This window comes from Panicum virgatum, chromosome 2K (assembly GCF_016808335.1).
Source record: "Panicum virgatum strain AP13 chromosome 2K, P.virgatum_v5, whole genome shotgun sequence".
NCBI lineage: Eukaryota > Viridiplantae > Streptophyta > Magnoliopsida > Poales > Poaceae > Panicum > Panicum virgatum.
This window is the reverse complement of record NC_053137.1, coordinates 11,862,578-11,881,983: the sequence shown is the minus strand read 5'-3', so window position 1 is coordinate 11,881,983 and position 19,406 is coordinate 11,862,578. Positions and strand designations below refer to the sequence as shown.

Here is a 19,406-nt window from a genome sequence, read left to right as displayed (position 1 = left end):
ATGAGGGGGCGGCGGGCGCCGGCCAGCAAACGGTGTCTGCCCGCTAGATAGGTCTTTGTTTAGTTCCTAAAACTTTTTTATAATACTCGTCACATGCATGAAGCATTAAAAGCAGCTGAAAAAATAACTAATTACACAATCTAACTGATTAGCACGAGTAATTAGTTCATAATTAGATATTATTTGTCAAATAATAATGAAATATACTACATTATCAAACTAACCATTTTTCACCAACTAAACCAAGCGTAGGATGCTAGTTGGTGGGTCTGGATCGTCGCTCCACCATCCATGACGACACGACGTGACCGGAGGAGGAGGGGCCCTCCCCCAAACCTAGTCACATCGCCGTCGCCATTTGTAAGACCGTCCACAGCGATAGGAGGAAATGGAGGAGTAAATCTACTGTTTGACACTGTAGATGCACTGTTTGGCACTGTAGACAGAGAGGGCGTGGGAAACGAGGCAAGAGCAAATTTGCTCTTGCTCCTGCCATTGTGGACAGCCTAAGCTTGCTTCTTCGATACTCATGTTGTGTTACGGGGAAAGCGGTGCCGCCCTCGAGCTCCCGCGGCAGTGGCAGGTGCGTTACATTTTTTTTAGGGAAGGCAGGTGTGTTACATGCGAATCCTTCTCTATGAAGGGACCCACCCAGGTTTCGAGAGCGGCACGACCTCCCTCGACTTTGGGTCCTCCGGAATGGGCCTCATGTTGGTGTCTTGGCCTAGCCCATTGTTGACGATGGGCTGAGTTGGCCTTTTGGCCTATGTTGCTGACTACATGTTCTTTGCTGGAACCGAATGATCCATCGGTGGGTGTGGGCGCACCAAAGCTATATATTGTCACGATAGGAACCTGATCCATCAGCTGAAGGGAATCTAAGGTGGGCCGCACTGAAAAATAGTCCAACAACACATGGCAGCTCATACATATCAGCTTTTATCCTTCTCTATTCCTTTGTAGAAAATTAGAAAAGTGATCGCTTCTCTCACCGACTGCATGCATGCATGCAACAATACTGCACTTTTTTTTCTTTTTCCTCTTTTGAACTCTTTTCTTTCTATTTTTTCTCTTTCTGTTTCTTAAATTTTTCTATTTTCTTTTCTTTCCTTTTTTATAGATTCTTTAATAGAAAATTATATATTTTTCCCATTGCCGTCACAACTAATGCAACAAAATAATTCTTTTCTATTTATTTTTCTTATGTTTATTTCTTCTGTTCTGTTTCCTATTTCTTTCCTTATTTTTTTATTTCCCTTTCTCTTTGCAATCCTTGACATCTATTTATTTATTCTCAGGTACACAATATATATTTAAAAATAAGCTATTTGTTCACATTTAGAGTGAGTCATGCTCAGTGTATACTGTGTGAAATGATTTTATTTTCTTTATATGCTAACTTGTTTAGCATGTGTATATATGTTTATAAAAATAAATTTACGATGCAAATGCATTTGTTCTCATGTAAAATTATCTGTATGTAATTAATTTCTTCGTACTACCAAATTATTTGTTCACTTTGTAAATTAAATTGTTCAGTGTGAATGATTCATTTGTTCGTGATATGCATTTTTTTATTATTATTTATACAATCAAATGTTCGTTATGTTTAATATTTTGTTCATATTATATTATTATTTGTTCATCATGTTTTAGTTTTTTGTTCGTAAAAAATAATTATTTGTTCGTGTTGTTAAAATATTTATTTCTAGTAGCTGAAATTAATTATTTAGTATTAAAAATTATTTTTTAAAAATAACGTGCAAAGATATGCAAGTGTGATCTTATTTTGAAGATCTTGTCATAAAAAAGATACTGACGCAATCAAAATTTAATTTGGATGCACAGTTTATGATTTATAGATTTTCTTAATGTGAACTTCTCTTGCATGTGGGTGATATCATCAGTTTTTGTTTTCATCTGTATGCATGTGGGAAAGAAGCTGACGCGCAGAAACAATGCTAGCAAACTGTGACAGTGGGCCTAAAATTCATTCAGCCCAATAAGTGCTCTCTCTCGGATATGGGGAGAATTAATCCCGCTTCACGTACGGTTGGTGTAAATATCGGCTGAAGTGACACCTAACCGCGCCCGTGTGGGCGTACCCGATCGAATCCGGAGTCCAACTCGATCCCGGGATCACGAAGCCATCTACAAAAAAATTGGATTCCGCGCCGGTGACGCCGACGTACGGCATGGCGATGCCGCAGCGCCCGTCCGACGATCCGGACGGCGGCGCTCGTCATCAGCCCGGAGCAGAGCCTGCGGCGGCAGAATGGCTCCTGCCTCCTCCCGCGCTCTCCGCCATCGTCCTGCAGTCATCATCAGGAGGAGGGGAAGAAGAAGCGGCTGGCCCGCTGCCGCCGCCGTTGCCGACCGCCGTGCTGCGGTCGCCGTCAGGAGGCGATCCCGGGCGCCGCCGCCCCTCCTTCGAGCTCCGCTGCCTCGACAGCCTCGCCAAAACGTACCTCCACAATGCGCCGCCGTCTGCGCCTCAGCGGTAAGTAAGAAGCAACCTGCAACAATGATTTGGTGCATGTCAAGCAAGAAGAGTATCGGTTTGCTTTCTGGAACAAGAAAGGAAACAACAAAAACTCAAAAAACAAACGACTAGTATACCATCATTTTCTGAAACCTTGGGCAGTTGGGCTTCAACATGGTAAACACAGATCAAATGCATCACAATTGTTTGAACCAAAACAGTTTAGATGTTTCAAGAAAAACGCCAGAAACCAAGTGCTCCTATTATCTAATACCGCAATTCTAGTTTTATCCTAAATCAAACTATCTTATATTTGATCAAATTTATAGAGATAGAATCGACATTTATGAAACCAACTAGGTAGAAAATATATTTAATGATGAATCTAATGGGTACTTTCATAAATATTGGTAATATATATTTGACGATGAATCAACTCATCATAAATATTGTTATGTTTCATATAAATTAATCAAATATTTAATGATGAATCAACTCATCATAAACATTGTTATGTTTCATATAAATTAATCAAACTTAAAATACTTCGACTTAAGGCAAACCTATAATACGTCTTTTTTGGGATCAAGTGAAGTGAGTAGTTAACAGAATTAGAGAAATCAACAAAATTGAGATAATTTCAGTCCTCTAATGCAGGGTTTCAGACATGTCAATTCAATCTCTATTATTATTCCGTATAAAAGATTTCAATTCTTGTTTAAATGAAAAACATGCTTCTAGAGTCTATTAATTTCACCTTCAAGGTGCCCGCACGTATGGGCCGTTTTTCAGCCTATACGGCAGCTTCATCTGGACTTTGGGTTATTTTTCAGCCCATCAACACTGCCGAGTATCTTTTTATATACTCCCTCCGTCCGAAATTATTAGTCATTTTGCTTTTTCTAGATTCATAGCTTTTGCTATGTAGATACTATCCATGTTATTTGGCGTTTGAATTCGACACTGTTCTATATATGTGTTTTTGGGTTCAGGGAAGTGGATTCTAACACAAAAGATCTCCATGTTCTCCTTGCCAGTCCTAAAGTTATTCATGAGCAGTCCATGAAATATGCAAAGGGTGCATTGGAGCACTACAACCAAAGGAAGAAGGTATGTGTGCAATTTATTTACTTGTTCTAGAAAAGGGAATACTGTCTTTCTTGGATTGTAAATTGCATTTCATGACCTTTCTTGATTTTGTTCTGCCCAGATCAAGTTCGAGCTTACGGGTGTTATGCCTGTCAATAGCATGCCTGAGTCATGCAATTTTTACACGCATGTTAACTTCACCGCAAAGTCCATCAAGCAGGGTTCGCAAGAACAGTTCTTTTTTGCGGAGCTTCAACTCTGTAGCAGAAGGCGGGCTTCAAGTGGCTTCCTTGTGACTTGCTGTGAGCCATTGGGTCCTGATTATACTGGTGAGTAGAGAAGCATGATTTTTCTGTGAATACATTATGGCACCCAAACGTTGGAAATCTCAGCCATGATGTCTCTTCAGTATTCTCACAAGAGATGACTGGTGTTTGGAAGCTCTTATAGTTTGCTTTTGGGGTGGAAGTTGTGGTGATTTAGCTGCATTTTATACTTACTGCTGCTGCTATTTAAAGACTGTTTAATTATTTGTCTGGGGAACATTGAACATTGGTAATAACCACATTGTTCAACTTGGTCGTCATCCCTTTTATTACCTGCCTACAGCACATGTTCATAACAGATCCCCTATCATGTTATAAGAGTGAAGTACTGAAGTGTATGTGGTTTGATGTTTGTTTTTCGCATGTTCCAATCGACAAGCATTTCTTAGGGATTTTTCATGATTTTTGTTTTTGTTTGAAACATGAACATTGGTCCATCATTACTGAGACATAAGGATTTTTTTTTCTAGAACACGCAGGAGAGCTGCGTATCTTTGTATTAAGACATAAGGATTTTGTCCATCTCACTAAAATCTTAGGGATGGTCTCCTCACGAGCATGGGTTGATCCCTAAAGTATCATACCAGACACATCCTTAATGCATAGCTGACTTGTTTAAACTTATTCATTCTTGCTTCATCTTTATTTCTTATATTTTCTCACTTAGTAACCTTCACGGCTTCACCTACTCCCGTTCCAATGTGACTCACACTGTTACAAATATGAATGCTAAGCACTTACTGTTGATGGTAACTAATATATATAGAAGATTTGCATTTTTTTGAACGTACGATTCTTAGCCCTGCGATTGGTAAGGTTGGATTGTGTCTTGCATTGCATTTAGGTAGTCGGCTTTTTGTTAGTGCTCTCGCAGTTAGGATAAAAGTTTCCTTTGGCTCTCTTGTCATTGTGGCACATCATGATTCATGAATGTGACAAGCATCTGAAGAAATGTAAACTCTGACCTCTTCAAATAATGCCAGAAACCCCTAGATAAACTTAAACTGGTCTGCTGTGTTGGTGGTGTACACCACCACAATATTCGGTTCAATCCATCCATATGATTTCACAGTTGTGGTTTGGGCTCTGTTCTGAACAAGCTGTTATGTTTGTTTGTTGCAGTTGGGCAGAAAGGGCTTCAGCTCGAAGGCTCGGCGGTGAGGAAGAACATTGATTTCACGCGCTGCTTCGCCTGTAGCCCGAGATGTTGCATCCCAAGGGTGAGAAATACATTGCTGGGCATTGCAACATCCCCTGCATCTACGACTGCCCATGCTGAAGAGGGTATATGTACATATCCATGTTCTGTTTTGTCATAAAAGTGAGGACGTCTGTCTTTCGAAAAAAAAATAAAAGTGAGGACGTCTGTGAGGAAGGAACAATGCTGAGGAGCGTATGGGCTCTCGGTTCGATTAGAAAAGTTTAGACAAGATAGTAGCAATGCTAAAAGTCCAAAATACCGAGTAGAATTAATTATGCACGCACGCCTTGCAGTAATTATCGCACCTATTAGCCTTCCTTATTTTGTGAGTGGAGCTATATAAACAGTCTTTGTGGGACAAAATATGAACAATTTTTGTGGGACCGAGGGAGTAGCTCAGTACTTGTAAGAGATTGTTGTCGAAAAAGCATCATCACTGCATTTCCCTCTCCTTTTATGCTACTCCATGTGTATTGTAATCTGTTGTACCAGGGAATTCCTTTTTTCCTGCCTCATTTGCTTTGTCCAAGCCTGTCCAAGTGTCCTGAGCGGGCTAAAACCCGTCGGGCTCGACCGGGCCGGAAATGCTCAGGTCTACTCACTCACTACAACTTTGTTCTGCATCTGCGATGGGAATTTTTTCTTTTTTATATTTAAAAAAATAAAAAATTTAAAAATATATCTCCGTTTTGAAAAATTTCAAAAATACCCCCGGTCGCCCTATGGGAGGGCGACAGGCCCTAGATGTAATTTTTTTTCTTCAAATTTGCAACGAGGTTCATGGCCGAAAAAAAATGAAAGGGGGCCTGTCGCCCCCCCCCCCCAACGGGCGACAGGGGCCTGTCGCCCACCCCAGGGGCGACAGGGTCCCTCCCCCCTATATAAGCCCTGGCCGCCATTTCCTTGTCATTTGAGCCTAAAAATTTAGAAAAAAAAGAGAGGGGTGAGGAGAAGAAAAGCGGCGAAGCTCTGCCGAATTCCGCACTTGTGATCTACCGGTAACTTCTGTATGAATCCGTTGATATTGTATAACAATTTAATTTAATTAGCGGATTAGCTGAATTAGATTTGGTGCTTTAGAACACTCGTTTAGTATTACAATTTGAGTACTTTTACAGACTTGTTTTTAAATTAATTATGCATTAGAATATAATTATGACAGTACCTTATTGATATTGCAGCATAAGACAATAGAATTATGACAGTACCTATATTTTCACGCATCGATTTGTAATACGATATGTGCATTATTTAAATCATTGTTCGTCATTTGGCGCACCACACTATAGCGCCAATGTCTTCGTCAGGATCAACCTACATTCCGTGGAGCAAGTGTGTAGCCACCGTACCTGAAGGAATTGATGTGCCAATGTGCTTCTGCGGTTCGTTATGCAAGTTCATGCAATCTGAGGTTTTAGGAGATGACTACGGCATGAGGTTTTTTATGTGTGAGAACTACGAATATGATCCACCTAAGCGATACGGCAAAGACCGGGCCAAGGTAGCAGGACAACATACACTATTTTTCTTTGTGACCTAACATTGAGTTATGATTCTAACTTTTGTTGGACAAAGTCTCCTCCGCCTCTTTGTGATTTTATGCAGTGGTTCGACACCGTGCAGTCGCAGCAGGCAAAGGACTTTGTGGAACAACAAGCAAGGTGGGCTGCAGAACATTGGCGTCGAATGAAGCACGAGGAACAGCAAGAGGAGAAGCGCAAGAAAGAGCAAGAAGAGATCCACAAGAGGATGGAGGAGGTGGATCGTAAGGTGGCGGCCGAATGTGAAGCTGACAGGTAGAGAAAGCGAGAGAGGGCACGCTGTGCGAAGGAAGCCGGTCCCGAATATATTAGGAAGGGCAAATATCCTCGGTGCACTCAGTAGAGTAGTACCATGTAATCCCGGCATTTTACATTCCATAAGGCATGGTAGGTTCAGATGCAACAAGAAATTACCTTGTCGCATGCACATGCCATTGCAATTAGTTGTTTATGTTTTCAGTTGAGAGCTTGACTCTGTGTGTTGTAAATTTTACCATTAATTTGCAGTTGTAGCCGGGAATCTATGAAATGTTTGAACTTGTCCTTAATATTTTCGGAGCTTTTCATGTCACTAGAATACTAAAAAGCACACATTTAATTAATATAATGATAAGAAATAAAAACTAAGAAATACATTACATAATGTGAACCATCATATTTTACATCATAATACAACGATAATGAAACACACATCACACATGCAGTGGCATGGCAGAACCCGTTGCAAACTACGGTAAACAGATTCCGGACTAACCTAGCATGCCTTATGTTATTTAAAAAAACACAACAAACACAACGATGCAGCATGTCACTAGCACTAGGGTAGTCCTAGTAGCCGTACCCCCACGTAGCAAACTGTGTTGAGCCTTCTCCGCAGTGGTGCCAGAGGCACAGGGCCCTTCTTCTTGTGACAAGGTCAGTTGCAGTAAGGAATAGTGCATGGTTCATCCTATGAACCGGCAGCATTGCTGGTATCATCATTTTCGTCGTCTTTGTTACCCTCGCTCACTTCCTCATAATGGTTCACCTTGCATTCCAGATCAAAGATCTTTATCTGGAGGTACTCGATGAACTCCTGAACAGAATCAATTGGTGCAGGATCGACCCACCTAGTAAAACCACAGTTTTCTGGAGCATCGGAAGACTACAAAACAAATTTCATGTAAGGTGTCTCATTGAAGATAAAGAAATGAAACAACCGAGTATTACCCATGCGTGTGGACATTTAAAGAAACGTCGACCGCCATCCATCCCGTCGGTGCACATCTGCACTAAGCAGTCCTCACAATGTCTGCATTTTGGCCACGGTTCTCTACGTTATCGTATTGTCAAAGAGGAGTTTCATTGGTAAATTCACTCTTATGCTGTGGCGGAAACTCAAACAATGGTTCCGGAAAGGAATCAGGTTCAAAAGGCCCCTCCCATATTATGGGGTCTCCCTTTCTTCTCCCATTTCCTTTCCCAAAACCGTAGTAATTCTTCCTGCTAGACTCACCTCCAGGCATTGGGTATACAATGAGCTTTGGTGTTTGAGTGCTGCTGGGAGTTCACAAACTTCGGAGTTTTTATAAGCGCTCAAAGGTCTGATACCCGGAGTGTGGAGTGTAAATGCACCTAAAAAGCCTACATGACAACACAGTGAAGAGGCTAGCTGACCTAACACTGAAAAGGCTAGATTCGATTATCAAAATGACTACTCGATGCATCTCTGTGCATGCAGACTCACAGCACTGCATTGCTGTCGCTCGGTCGATCGCGCTTAGATGCCGCCTTCCCCACTACACGCCACAGACCTTCGTTGTAGAATGACAGTTCCGTCGTCCTCGCCAGAGAGTCTGCTTTGAAGGTGAGCTGGTGTGGTTGCCGTGTTGTCACATCTTTTTGAAATGGTGGAAGGGCACTGCTATTGGGTTGTCGTCTTTTGTCACGTATGTCTGGGCAAAGAATGCGACATTTGGGAAACCCGTGATCGCCGTGTTGAGCAGTGGCAACCTGTGATCTCGTACTCGCAGTTAGATACACTATGGTTCCTATTTTGAGCTATTCGAGCGTGTAGTCGTCATCATCGTCGGCGGATCTCGGCCGCTAACTCCTACCGCACCTAACTTGTCCTTCATTAAATCACGGAAAAAATTCGCAAGAACTTCCCTTATTTCACGAGCATTATGGAACCCACAAACATATCAAGTTCACATCAATAGAATCTATAGAAATAAATGACAAGTAAACTAGCACAATCATAAACATCGGATACAAATAAGCAGTCCACAACTATCTCATTACAAATAAACATCAGAGATACAAACATCAAATATATCTAACCACCCCTAGGGCGTCGGACCCTCTTAGCCCTCTGCTGGGCACGGACATGGCCCTCGGAGTAGGTGAGAACATCCGGAGACCTCACCTGTCGCTCAGGACGCGCAAGGGGCTGTGGTGTCTGCTGCTGAGAGATCCCAAGTGGTGCTCCTCCTAGCTGTGAATACCCCAAGACATCGGGGTCACCTTGCGCGGCAGGCTCTTCTGGAGTCAAGCTGTCGAGGTTATCTAAGGTGAAGCCCTCGTTATCTGGTCGAAAGGAGGAAGAAGAAGGTCCGGCGCCCGCATCGGGGTAGAATCCTACGCATAAAATGCGGATGTTAGCGTACGCTCGTGTCTTTCGTCATGACATGTAGAAACCGAAATATGAAACATAAACTAATCTGTGTAGGCCGGTATCTGTGGCCCCGGTACCATCCCTGGATACGATCCGCCAACTGGTGCTGTCCCTCTAAACATTCCAGTATAACCGAACGCAGTAGCTGGATCGTATCCTGTTTGTGATATTAGTAAATATGTAGGAATAATTGATCTAATTTTAAAGAGATATGTACGTTACCTGCACTTGGGAAGAACCGCGACGTCGGCCCGTGCACGGTCGACGGACACGGGAACGACGACGAGGCCTGGGACGACCCGTGGCTGTCTTCGTACTGCACACGGCTTCCCAAGTTGTGCACTATCTGACGCAACTGGTCACGCTGCTTCGACCATGCCTCTGTCTGCTCAAACTGGGTCATTGGGGATCCGGCACGTACCCTCGTCAGGTAAGTCGAGCAGTCCGTCTCCATCATGTTGCAAAGGCGAAACTGCATCCATTCAATAAAGGAACAGTTAGAAACACATGAATTATCTTATGAATATATATATATATATGCAAATATGATCAAGAGACTCACCGCGCCAGCTAGTGCCTCCACGTGGTGCCGGGCATAGCCATCCTGAGGCCTCGGGTGTGGCTGTGGGTGAGTGTCAACATAAACCAGACGAGCCCGAGTCCGGGGTAAGTACCAGGTGAGGTAAGCCCTAAAGGAGCTGTCTGTGTGTGGTCCTGTTGGATGGACCAAGTGCTCGTCTGCCTGTTCCCATTGGTCCACCCATGGCTGCATCTTGGTGAGCCAATCATCAGAGCACGGCAAGCCACTCCTTGACAACCTACAAAAGTGGACCACGAAGAATCGTTAAATTCGACACGAATGTATGAGCCAAGTTCATTCATAATTACCTGTGGTCCTGGCGACTGACACGCTCCAACGCAGTGGGCACCGGAAACTCCTGGCGCTGCCCAAACTGTCTCCTGAATCTCCAGGGGCAATATGCCTCAACCGCGATGTCATAAACTAGGACGGCTGTAGTAAGCCACATGCTCGCATTCGCGGAGCAGTGCGAAGACAGGCCTGCTGGTGCACGGGTAGCCACAGCCTCTGGGCTGTAAGGCTCCCAGACAACGTCCTCGGGCGTCAGCATGTCGAGCTCCGAAACAAGTTCAGGATATGCGCGTCTAACCTGCGCATGCGCCCAGGACCTCTGCATTCCGAATAAGTAAAATTAAAAGTGAGCTAATGCATCATGTAACAATGAATAACAAAATTAGATTTGTTGCGAACGTACCTGACGCCAGATCCAGATAGTTCCCATAGTGGGCCTGTCGTCCTCCTCGTCGCCATACATGGCCCCGTGGTAAGGTTCGTGGCTGACCATGGGCCGACCAACGGCTAGCCTCTCGTACGACCAAAGCTGTAGCAGTAGTGGGCACCCTGCCAGGATAGCGTTCCCATGTGTCTTCATGCAGCCGTCGCAGAGTCCACGGTAAGTGGCTGCAAGTACCGAATCACCCCAGCTGTAGGGCGGTACGTCCTCGTCCCCATCTGCAATCTCCCGTGCATACGGAAGGAGAATCCTATCCACCGAGTTGCCATGAGTGTTGTTGAACATGATGTAACCAAACAACCAAAGTAGGTACGCCTCCAGCGATCTGGTCACACTGTACTCGTCGGCATCCGCAGCCAACAGGGCAGGCTGCATAAACAATTAAGATTAATGGTTTCAACTGACAATGGAACATGTGAATTGTAACAATTAAATTTAAATATGGAACGAATACGTACTGTAAACTGTAGGAACCAGGTATTCGAAGGACCTGCTGCTCGCGGGTGCGGGTTGATCGGACCTGCTTCTTCCACAAGGTCAACCAGGGCAAAACGGGCCTCCAGGTCATCCTTCCACGAGGCCGCCACCACACGCGGACCTACAGCCTCCCCGATGATAGGGAGGCCGAGGAGGTAGGCCACGTCCTGCAGCGTAGGAGTCATCTCCCCACACGGGAGGTGGAACGTGTGTGTCTCCGGCCTCCATCTGTCAACGAGCGCCGTCAGGAGGGATCGGTCGAGCTGAATAGGCCCACCCTCGACAAGACGGCTCAGAGTCAGTAGACCAGCCTCACGTAACCTGCAATAAACAAAATTATCGAAACAAAGGAATACCGACCAATATATAAGTGATAAACAATAATATTTCATTACATACCTGTCACACTAATCGTGGTGTATAGAGATCGCCTCCCCGGGTGGACGAGGACGTAGCACCTCTAGGGCTCGGTGCTCAACTGCTGCAAAGTAAGACATGTGGCTCGAGTCGATAACTGGGTCTAGCAAGGAGTCCATCTCCATACCTGCATTCAAAAATATATGAGAACACATAGGTACATATATGTTTCATACAAACTGGACGCGTAATATTTATACATTACAGATAGGTTCGATACAAACTCCACGCACGATTACTATATATTACAGATAGGTTCGATACAAACTCCACGCACGATATTTATACATTACAGATATGTTCCATACAAACTGGACGCACGATTACTACATATTACAAATATGTTCGATACAATTATGGATCATGACACCGAATGCCTTCCACGAGCAATTCTCGCCGATGGTCGTCTGAACGTAGGAGGTGCTCCATCTCTAGGATTTCCGGAAGGACCGACGTCAGCAGCATCGTGAAGTGCATTCTGAGGACACTTCTTGTAGTTGTGACCCAAAGTTCCACATTGGCTGCAACGCTTTTGTGCCTTGCTTGCTTCGGACTCGTCCATACCATTGCGAATACGACGTGTCTGGCGGCAGCCTTTGCCTTTCTTAGTGGCTGGATCATGAATAAACATCTTATTCTCATTATCCTGAATGAAAGGCCCCACTATTCCAATCCGGTATACCTCATGTCCCCAGGTGGATAGAGCTGCTTCTTTGCTGAAGTAAGGTGAAACAAATACTCCTGGCTGCAACCCAGACTCTGCACATGCCGCAATGAGATACGAGCATGGCAAATGCAATAACTTAGGCTTCATGCAGGAGCAGAAGACTTTGCCATCTACTGTAATCAAACTCTCCTGTACCACCCTATCTCTACGGATACCACGACCAGTTCTATCCTTGCATAGAACCTCAAATCTATGCTCCATTGTACCTGTCGATATGACGCGGTGCAGTTTGGCCTTTTCATTCTTCTCTTGCATATATTGTGTCACTCTTGTGCAAAACTGAATTTGGGAGTTGCTGATGTTTATGCTTGCAGCCATGTAGCGCTCTCTGAAATACTTCATGCACCCATATATGATGAACTCAACAATTCCCACAAGAGGAAAGACACGACAAGAACGCATAATCATATTGAAACACTCTGCATGGTTCGTTGTCTGAATATCATACCGTATTCCGTTGGTATCATAAAGGAATGACAATTTCTCCTTAGGTGCACCTCGAATCCAGTGTGAAAATGGCTTCTCAATTGAATCCCTAGCCTCTGCAGCCTGACTCGTGCCTGGTCCTGATGCCCTTGCCTTCACTAGCTCTGCAGTCAACTGATCAAACATCTGCCATAATGCATTGAATTTTCTCTATTGATTTTGGGTGCACAACCTCTTAAACAGGTTCTTAAGATCCTTGTTCTTGAAGTGGTCATAGAAGTTTGCACCCATATGCCTAATGCACCACCTGTTTTGGACATCGGGCCACAATGGAGGCGTTGTCGCAGTTCCACGTTGCAATTTCAGTATTGATTGCAGCAGACCTGCATGCCTATCACTAATAAGGCACACATCTGGACGTGCAGCAACAACATGAACCTTCACTCGTTCAAGGAACCAATACCAAATGTCTAAGTTCTCATTCTCAACAAATGCAAATGCGAGCGGAACTATTTGGTTATTGCAATCTACCCCGATTGCGGTGAGTATCTGACCTTTATACCTTCCAGTCAGAAATGTGCCATCAATGCAGATCACCGGAAGACAACACTGAAATACTCTAACACAAGCACCTATGCAAAAGAAGGCTCGTTGCATAATTCTTTGCCCCTAGTCACGGCTGGTACGAGATATGTGTCATAAAAGCTTCCAGGATTTCTAGCAGCAACCTGGGATAACATACGAGGTAAGTTATCATATGATGCCTCGTATGTGCCGAACCGCATCTCGAACACCCTTTGTTTAGCCCGTCATGCCTTCAAATAACTAATGGTGTACTGGTAAGTCTGCTCAATGTATCGAACAATTATTTTTGGCTCATAATTTAGGTTGTCCATAATCAACCCATATATTTGCTTTGCAACAAAGTCGCATGATATATTCCGATGCGAGGGAAGAACTTCTGACAGCAAACAAGTGTGCTCTGTCACAATGGAACATTTCCGGTTCGACTTCCATTTTCCCTTGAATGCATGTACTCGCCATGGATATCCATCATTCACACACTTCACCTCATATTCTTTACTGCCAGACTTTACGACTCTTAATTCTCGTTTCAATGATATTGCCCATAGTCTCACAGCATCTTTTACGGCTTCAATGTTTGGATATGTTGCACCTTGCACTACCTCATTTCCTCTGTACTCCCACTCCTGATTTCGTACGTCTTCTGCGACATGACTGCCAAAACCATGCTCCTTCCACTCTTTTGGCAATGGGTATTGCTCATCATCAGATGAGCCCTCATATTCTTCCATCTCTATTGCGGTTTGGTCTTCTGCCTCCATCTCGTCCACAATGCTATGTATCCTCTCTCTCTCATCAGCAAGGCTCTGTGGTCCCATGTTTTGGTTCTCTATCTCTTCTGACTCATCTTGCTCAACATAATTGGTCTCTCTTCGAATACTCGGAGTTGCTTGATCTGCACCATGTTGGATTTCATTTTGTGTCTTCTCTTGGATTTAAACAAGAATGGCCAGAGGCCACCCACGCTCTAGAGCTGCTTGCATGTACTTCTGCCAGTCATCAGTGCTGTGTATCATCATCAATTCCCATAAATCACTTTCTACCTCCCAATTAACAAGAGACTGGACGGTCATCACATGTGTCAACGGATCAACACGGAACCCACACTGCAGCCACTTACATATGGAACCAAAACTCCTTTCCAGAGGTTTATCTATGGCGCTAGATGTGCACTTAAAGGCAGAAAGGTCTACTCCATTTGGCTCATACAAAACATTGTAGTCACCATAAAATATTTGAAACTGCATCTTGCTCGACATATCTGTATATCACAGAATACTTATCGAGTTATAATCTTTACTTCACTACCTTATTCAATAATCCGTAAAAACTAAGTATGGAATTCAACTACAACGTATAAGTATTCATAACTACGTGATGACACTCAAATTCTATACTGCATATGCCAAATTCTATTCTAAATCATAATTAATTTATAAACACGTCTCTAATAGTACTGCAATCGTAATAATAAATGCGTAGTACTAACAAATTCTATACTGCATATGCCAAATTCTATTCTAAATCATAATTAATTTATAAACACGTCTCCAATAGTACTGCAATCGTAATAATAAATGCGTAGTACTAATTTTCTAAACTAATTTACTACTATAACTAAAGTATCATTAAACTCCTACTTAAATGGTTCTATTATAGCACTAATTAAATTAAATTACTCTACAATACCAATGGAAAAATACATAAACTAAATGTAATAACCTGCAGATCACAAGTGCGGAATCCGGCAGGGCTTCGCCGCTTTCCTTCTCCTCACCCCTCTCTTTTTTTCTGGATTTTTGGTGGAATTTTCGGGCTCAAATGAGGAGGGAACGGGGTCGGATGCTTATATAGGGGGGCTTGGCCCGGTCCCCCGGGGGGCGACAGCCCCCCTGTCGCGCCTGTGGGTGGGGGCCACCGGTCGCCCGTTGGGGGCGACAGACCCTCCTTTTATTTTTTTTCAGCCATGGACCTCGTTGCAAATTTGAAGAAAAAAATTACATCTAGAGCCTGTCGCCCCCATAGGGCGACCGGAGGTAGTTTTGAAATTTTTCAAAACGGACATATATTTTTAAAATTTTGATTTTTTTTAAATATAAAAAAGAAAAGAACGCTCTGCGATGGTACGCCAGAAGTCTCATGAATTTCTGCTCGGTTTGTCCGAGTTGGGCCGATTTTGCTTAATCTATATGGTGGGCGGGCAAAAGAGTCATTTTAAGAGCAAACGAACAGTCCCTCAATTCCAGTGCCAAATAAAAATTTTACCATCCATAGTGACAGATCCAGGCAAACTGCAATTTAAGAAAACAAAGCAAACCTAAACATGCCAAAATGTTTCAGTGCATTCATATTATGATGCGAGATTATCCACCGCCACACTTCAGCTGCAAAGTTCTGCGCATTTTCCAGGCACAGGAACACGACCAAAGGAAATGCTCGTCTACATATTCATGGTCAAAGCAGACCAACATTTTTTTACAGGAACTGAATTCCACAACTAACCAAGATAATCCACCATAGTTCATAACCTGTCGATCACCAAAATTGCCCTTGCCAATTCAAAAATGTTTCCTATCACGTTAGCTGTACTCCACTTTCCCCGAGCATAGCAGGGAAGACCAATATAAAAGGATCAATCATCGTCTTTCTTTGGCTTCCGGTAGGTTTCCTCGATGTGCTTTGCCATGAAAACGTAGGTGTTGAACAGCTTCTTGACATTTGGAACGTTGTAATTCTGAGCTATATAGATACCGCATCCCATTCCCACCAAGAGAGTAAAGCTGCCCCTGAATAACCCCATAGAGACGAAACCTGGAAACGAGAATAAAACAGTTATATCCCAAAACTTGATTAGCAAAATATAAATGATTACCAGAAAGAAAAACACAACTGTAAATGGTTGTAATCATACAGCATGAACAACCTATTTGTTGCAGAAGGGGCCACAACTGTAAACTCATTTTGCAAGGGCACCAAATTTGTACTCTCAAACAAAAGGTATGCAAACTACAGCTGCTAGGTAAAAATACAGCTCATTATCAAAAAGCAACCCTTACAACTGAAACTTTGAAAAAATCTTACGAAAGAGAGCCTGCATAAATAGACAAGTGCACTAACAATGTCCATCTTGCAAGGACACCAAATTTGTACTCTCGAAGCAAACTAGAGCTGCTAGGAAAAAATATATATTTCATTATCACAAGCAACTTTTGCAACTGAAGTTTTGAAGAAATCTTAGGAAAGATGGACTACATAAACAGACAAGAAATGCTGATCTCTCAAATCAGCCAGATTCAGGACATAAAGTGGAATAGTCCAAACTTTTCCTATTTACAGCATCTCACAATCAAAAGGAAGAACACTTGGATCTACAGTCAAGGTTTTCGACATGGATAGACAACATGCTAACTCTGCAACAGCTAGCCACATGGTAACTCTAAATTTTTGACAGACAGTCAAGATCATGCTAACTTAAGATATGCGCTCAAGGGTCATAGGTTGAACTGTCATCCAATAATGTGTTTTGACTGTAGAAAGACAACATCATGTTAACTCTGACAACATAAGGCATTTAATAAACCCATAAACACTTTGAATGTCAGGACTCAGCACTATGATGAAATCTGTCAGGATCTCAAATTAAAACAATGCATGGAGGTGATGACCAAATCAAATGGATGGGTTTCATTAAAGGATCCATGACTAAAAAGAAATTCCCTACCAATAACTGACACATTTTTTGCACTATTAGACAGGAGAGTATGAAAGAGTGGTTTGGACTTCATTGCTCACAGTAAATAAGCCAAAACAAAATTAAGTTAAACTGAAACCAGTCCAATTAGTTAAGGCTTTCTAGCCAACAAAAGAAATCTATGGATGAATCTCCATTCTTAGCTGAGTCTGTCGAACTTGAGGTGGTGCTTTGATGGTGGCAGGACACCTTTCAGCAGCACTTGCAGAGATGCAGATTAGCAAGCAAGGCTGGTTTAGGGGCAGATGGGAATTGAGATTAAGAGGCAGCACGTTTGCATGACTAAATCTTCATTACGTGGCGAGCAGTGTTCATCTACTGCCACCATGGACAAATGGAAATTAAATGAAAACTGCCCATCATGGTGGAGTTGGATTTCAAATGTTGGGATGCTAAACAAGCACCCATCATGCCATGTCCACAAGTACGTGTGATCTTGTAATCCCGACAAAATTCTATGTTGCGGCTTGGATCCGGCTACTTTCTACCGCCATAACAAGCATCAGTCTAAACTTCATTCAACAAAAGGACCAGCATGTAAAAGAACCCAAAAATAAATAGACGAGGCATTCACAAAGCCAGCCTCTGCTAGGTTCTCATGTTTCAGCAGAAGTAGCAGTGCTCAAGCATGTGCCAAGAAAAAGACCAGCACGACCTGCAATCCACACCTATAATCCACACCTATCCCAACAAAAGCCCACTCATCTATATCGCCCCCACCTCCGCCTCAGTCAAATTCGATGCTGAACATTAAAAAGTAGAGCCCCCCAAATTTTCTAGGAAATAAACTGCAGACGAGGAGTAATAAATAACCTAATCAAGCCTTGGCGGGGGCGGACCTGATAATTTTTGCAAACATAATCAAAGTTAGTAGGTAGTAGCTAATATATTACGACTGGATTCAGATCCGAATACAAACTGCTCTGTTAGGGTTTGGGGTGCTCCGCCTCGCACAGCAGGAGGAAAGAGAAGCGGCGGGCATACCTTGTGGGTGCTCGTCGCCGGCAAAGAGCTGGGCGAAGACGTTACAAACGGCGCCGCCGCTCGCCCAGTCGTCGCCGCCAGGGAAGGAAGAGCAAGGGAGGAGGGAGAGTCCGAGAGAAGGGAAAGGTTCCAGAAAGAAATAGAGGGAGGAGATGAACCTGAGGCCCTGAGCCGTGAGCCGTGAGCCTGAGCGGGAGGGGTGAGCCGAGCTCGAGCGAGCCTGCCAGCCCAAGCCGGAGCATCCCGAGCCGAGCTCGATCTGAGCCTGACCACCACAAAGTCGACTCAGCAGCAGCAGCATTTATGATAAAATTATGAGACCTATATATAAGAGATAAATTTAAGAGGTTGTTTGGTTTCCTGAGATTTATTTTAAGTTTCGTCACGATGTTTGGATGCTAATTAGACGTACTAAATATAGACTAATGATAAAAAAACAAATTTCATAACACGGCCTAGCCCAATACTATCAGAATTCAGAAAGATAGCCGGGTTGCCGCATATTCATTTTCAACCCATTCATATGTCAATACACACGTACGCACAGCGAGAACACATAAATTCACATGAAGATTTTAATCACACACGCGCTTCAATTCTTAGACTTGCACAGAATTAGAGAAAAGTACATACACCACTAGTGCTAGGGGCTGGCTAGTTGGCGCGCGTTAGGAAGAAAACTAACAATCAATTTCCGACCGCTCCCAAACTTTCCATTTTAGGAATCTGTGTCCATTCTTTTTTCGGTTTCTGTGATCAAGCGTCCAACATATGAGCTCAATTAAATCAGCGCGTGCGGGTGCCTCCACTTCTCCCACGTGCGTGGGTCCTACCATGTATCAACTGCTTTTTTTTCTCCTTCCTGCTTGACCGGAAATCCAAAACCACAATCACATGGTACATTGCTTCGTGGTGCGCAAAGGTATAGCCGGTGACACAGCTATTCGATCCACGTCCGGTCACAGCCAGGCAGGTATCGATTTGCTTTCTCTTTTTCTTTTCGATTTTTTCCCATGTGTTCCGTAATGGCTGCAATTATTATTCATTTTTTTAGGTAATAACTTTTACTTTCTACTATGTATTTCTCTAGAGAAATTCTCTTGACAAAGACTTTAGAAAAAATCCACTAAAATTTATATCAAGCATTTGTGCTCAGAATTTGTATGATGAACTTGTATGTAAAAAGTTATCCTACAAGTTTTCCTAATTACATCTTCATAGAAGTTGTGTTGAAAAGATATCTCGACAAATTATATTTTCACAAGCTGTATGACGAACTTATGCATCAAAATTGTGTGAAAAGTTATCTAAAAAAATATACTGAGCGCTGTACTCAAAAGTCGTATGATGAATTTCGTACGTAAAAAGTTGAATGATGAACTTGTGTACAAGAATTTTTGTAAGAAGAATCTCCCTGATAAAGACAACATT

The 19,406-nt window shown here is 43.1% G+C and overlaps 1 protein-coding gene and 1 pseudogene across 1 annotated transcript; one reads left to right on the top strand and one right to left on the bottom strand.

Moving 5' to 3' along the window:
* Nucleotides 1-2,064: 2,064 nt before the first annotated feature.
* Nucleotides 2,065-5,613, top strand: LOC120666725 (annotated as a pseudogene).
* Nucleotides 5,614-15,525: 9,912 nt separating this feature from the next.
* Nucleotides 15,526-18,136, bottom strand: LOC120666715. The gene is made up of 2 exons (XM_039946633.1): nt 17,976-18,136; nt 15,526-16,051 (listed from the first exon to the last, which is right to left on the bottom strand). Exon 2 carries the CDS (start codon nt 16,038-16,040, stop codon nt 15,873-15,875), a length of 168 nt encoding a protein of 55 aa, XP_039802567.1. The 5' UTR covers nt 16,041-16,051; nt 17,976-18,136; the 3' UTR covers nt 15,526-15,872.
* Between the last annotated feature and the right edge of the window lie 1,270 nt (nt 18,137-19,406).

Coding starts and splice junctions, on each gene's coding strand:
- LOC120666715 (XM_039946633.1), bottom strand. CDS start 16,040: ATGGGGTTATTCAGGGGCAGCTTTACTCTCTTGGTGGGAATGGGATGC.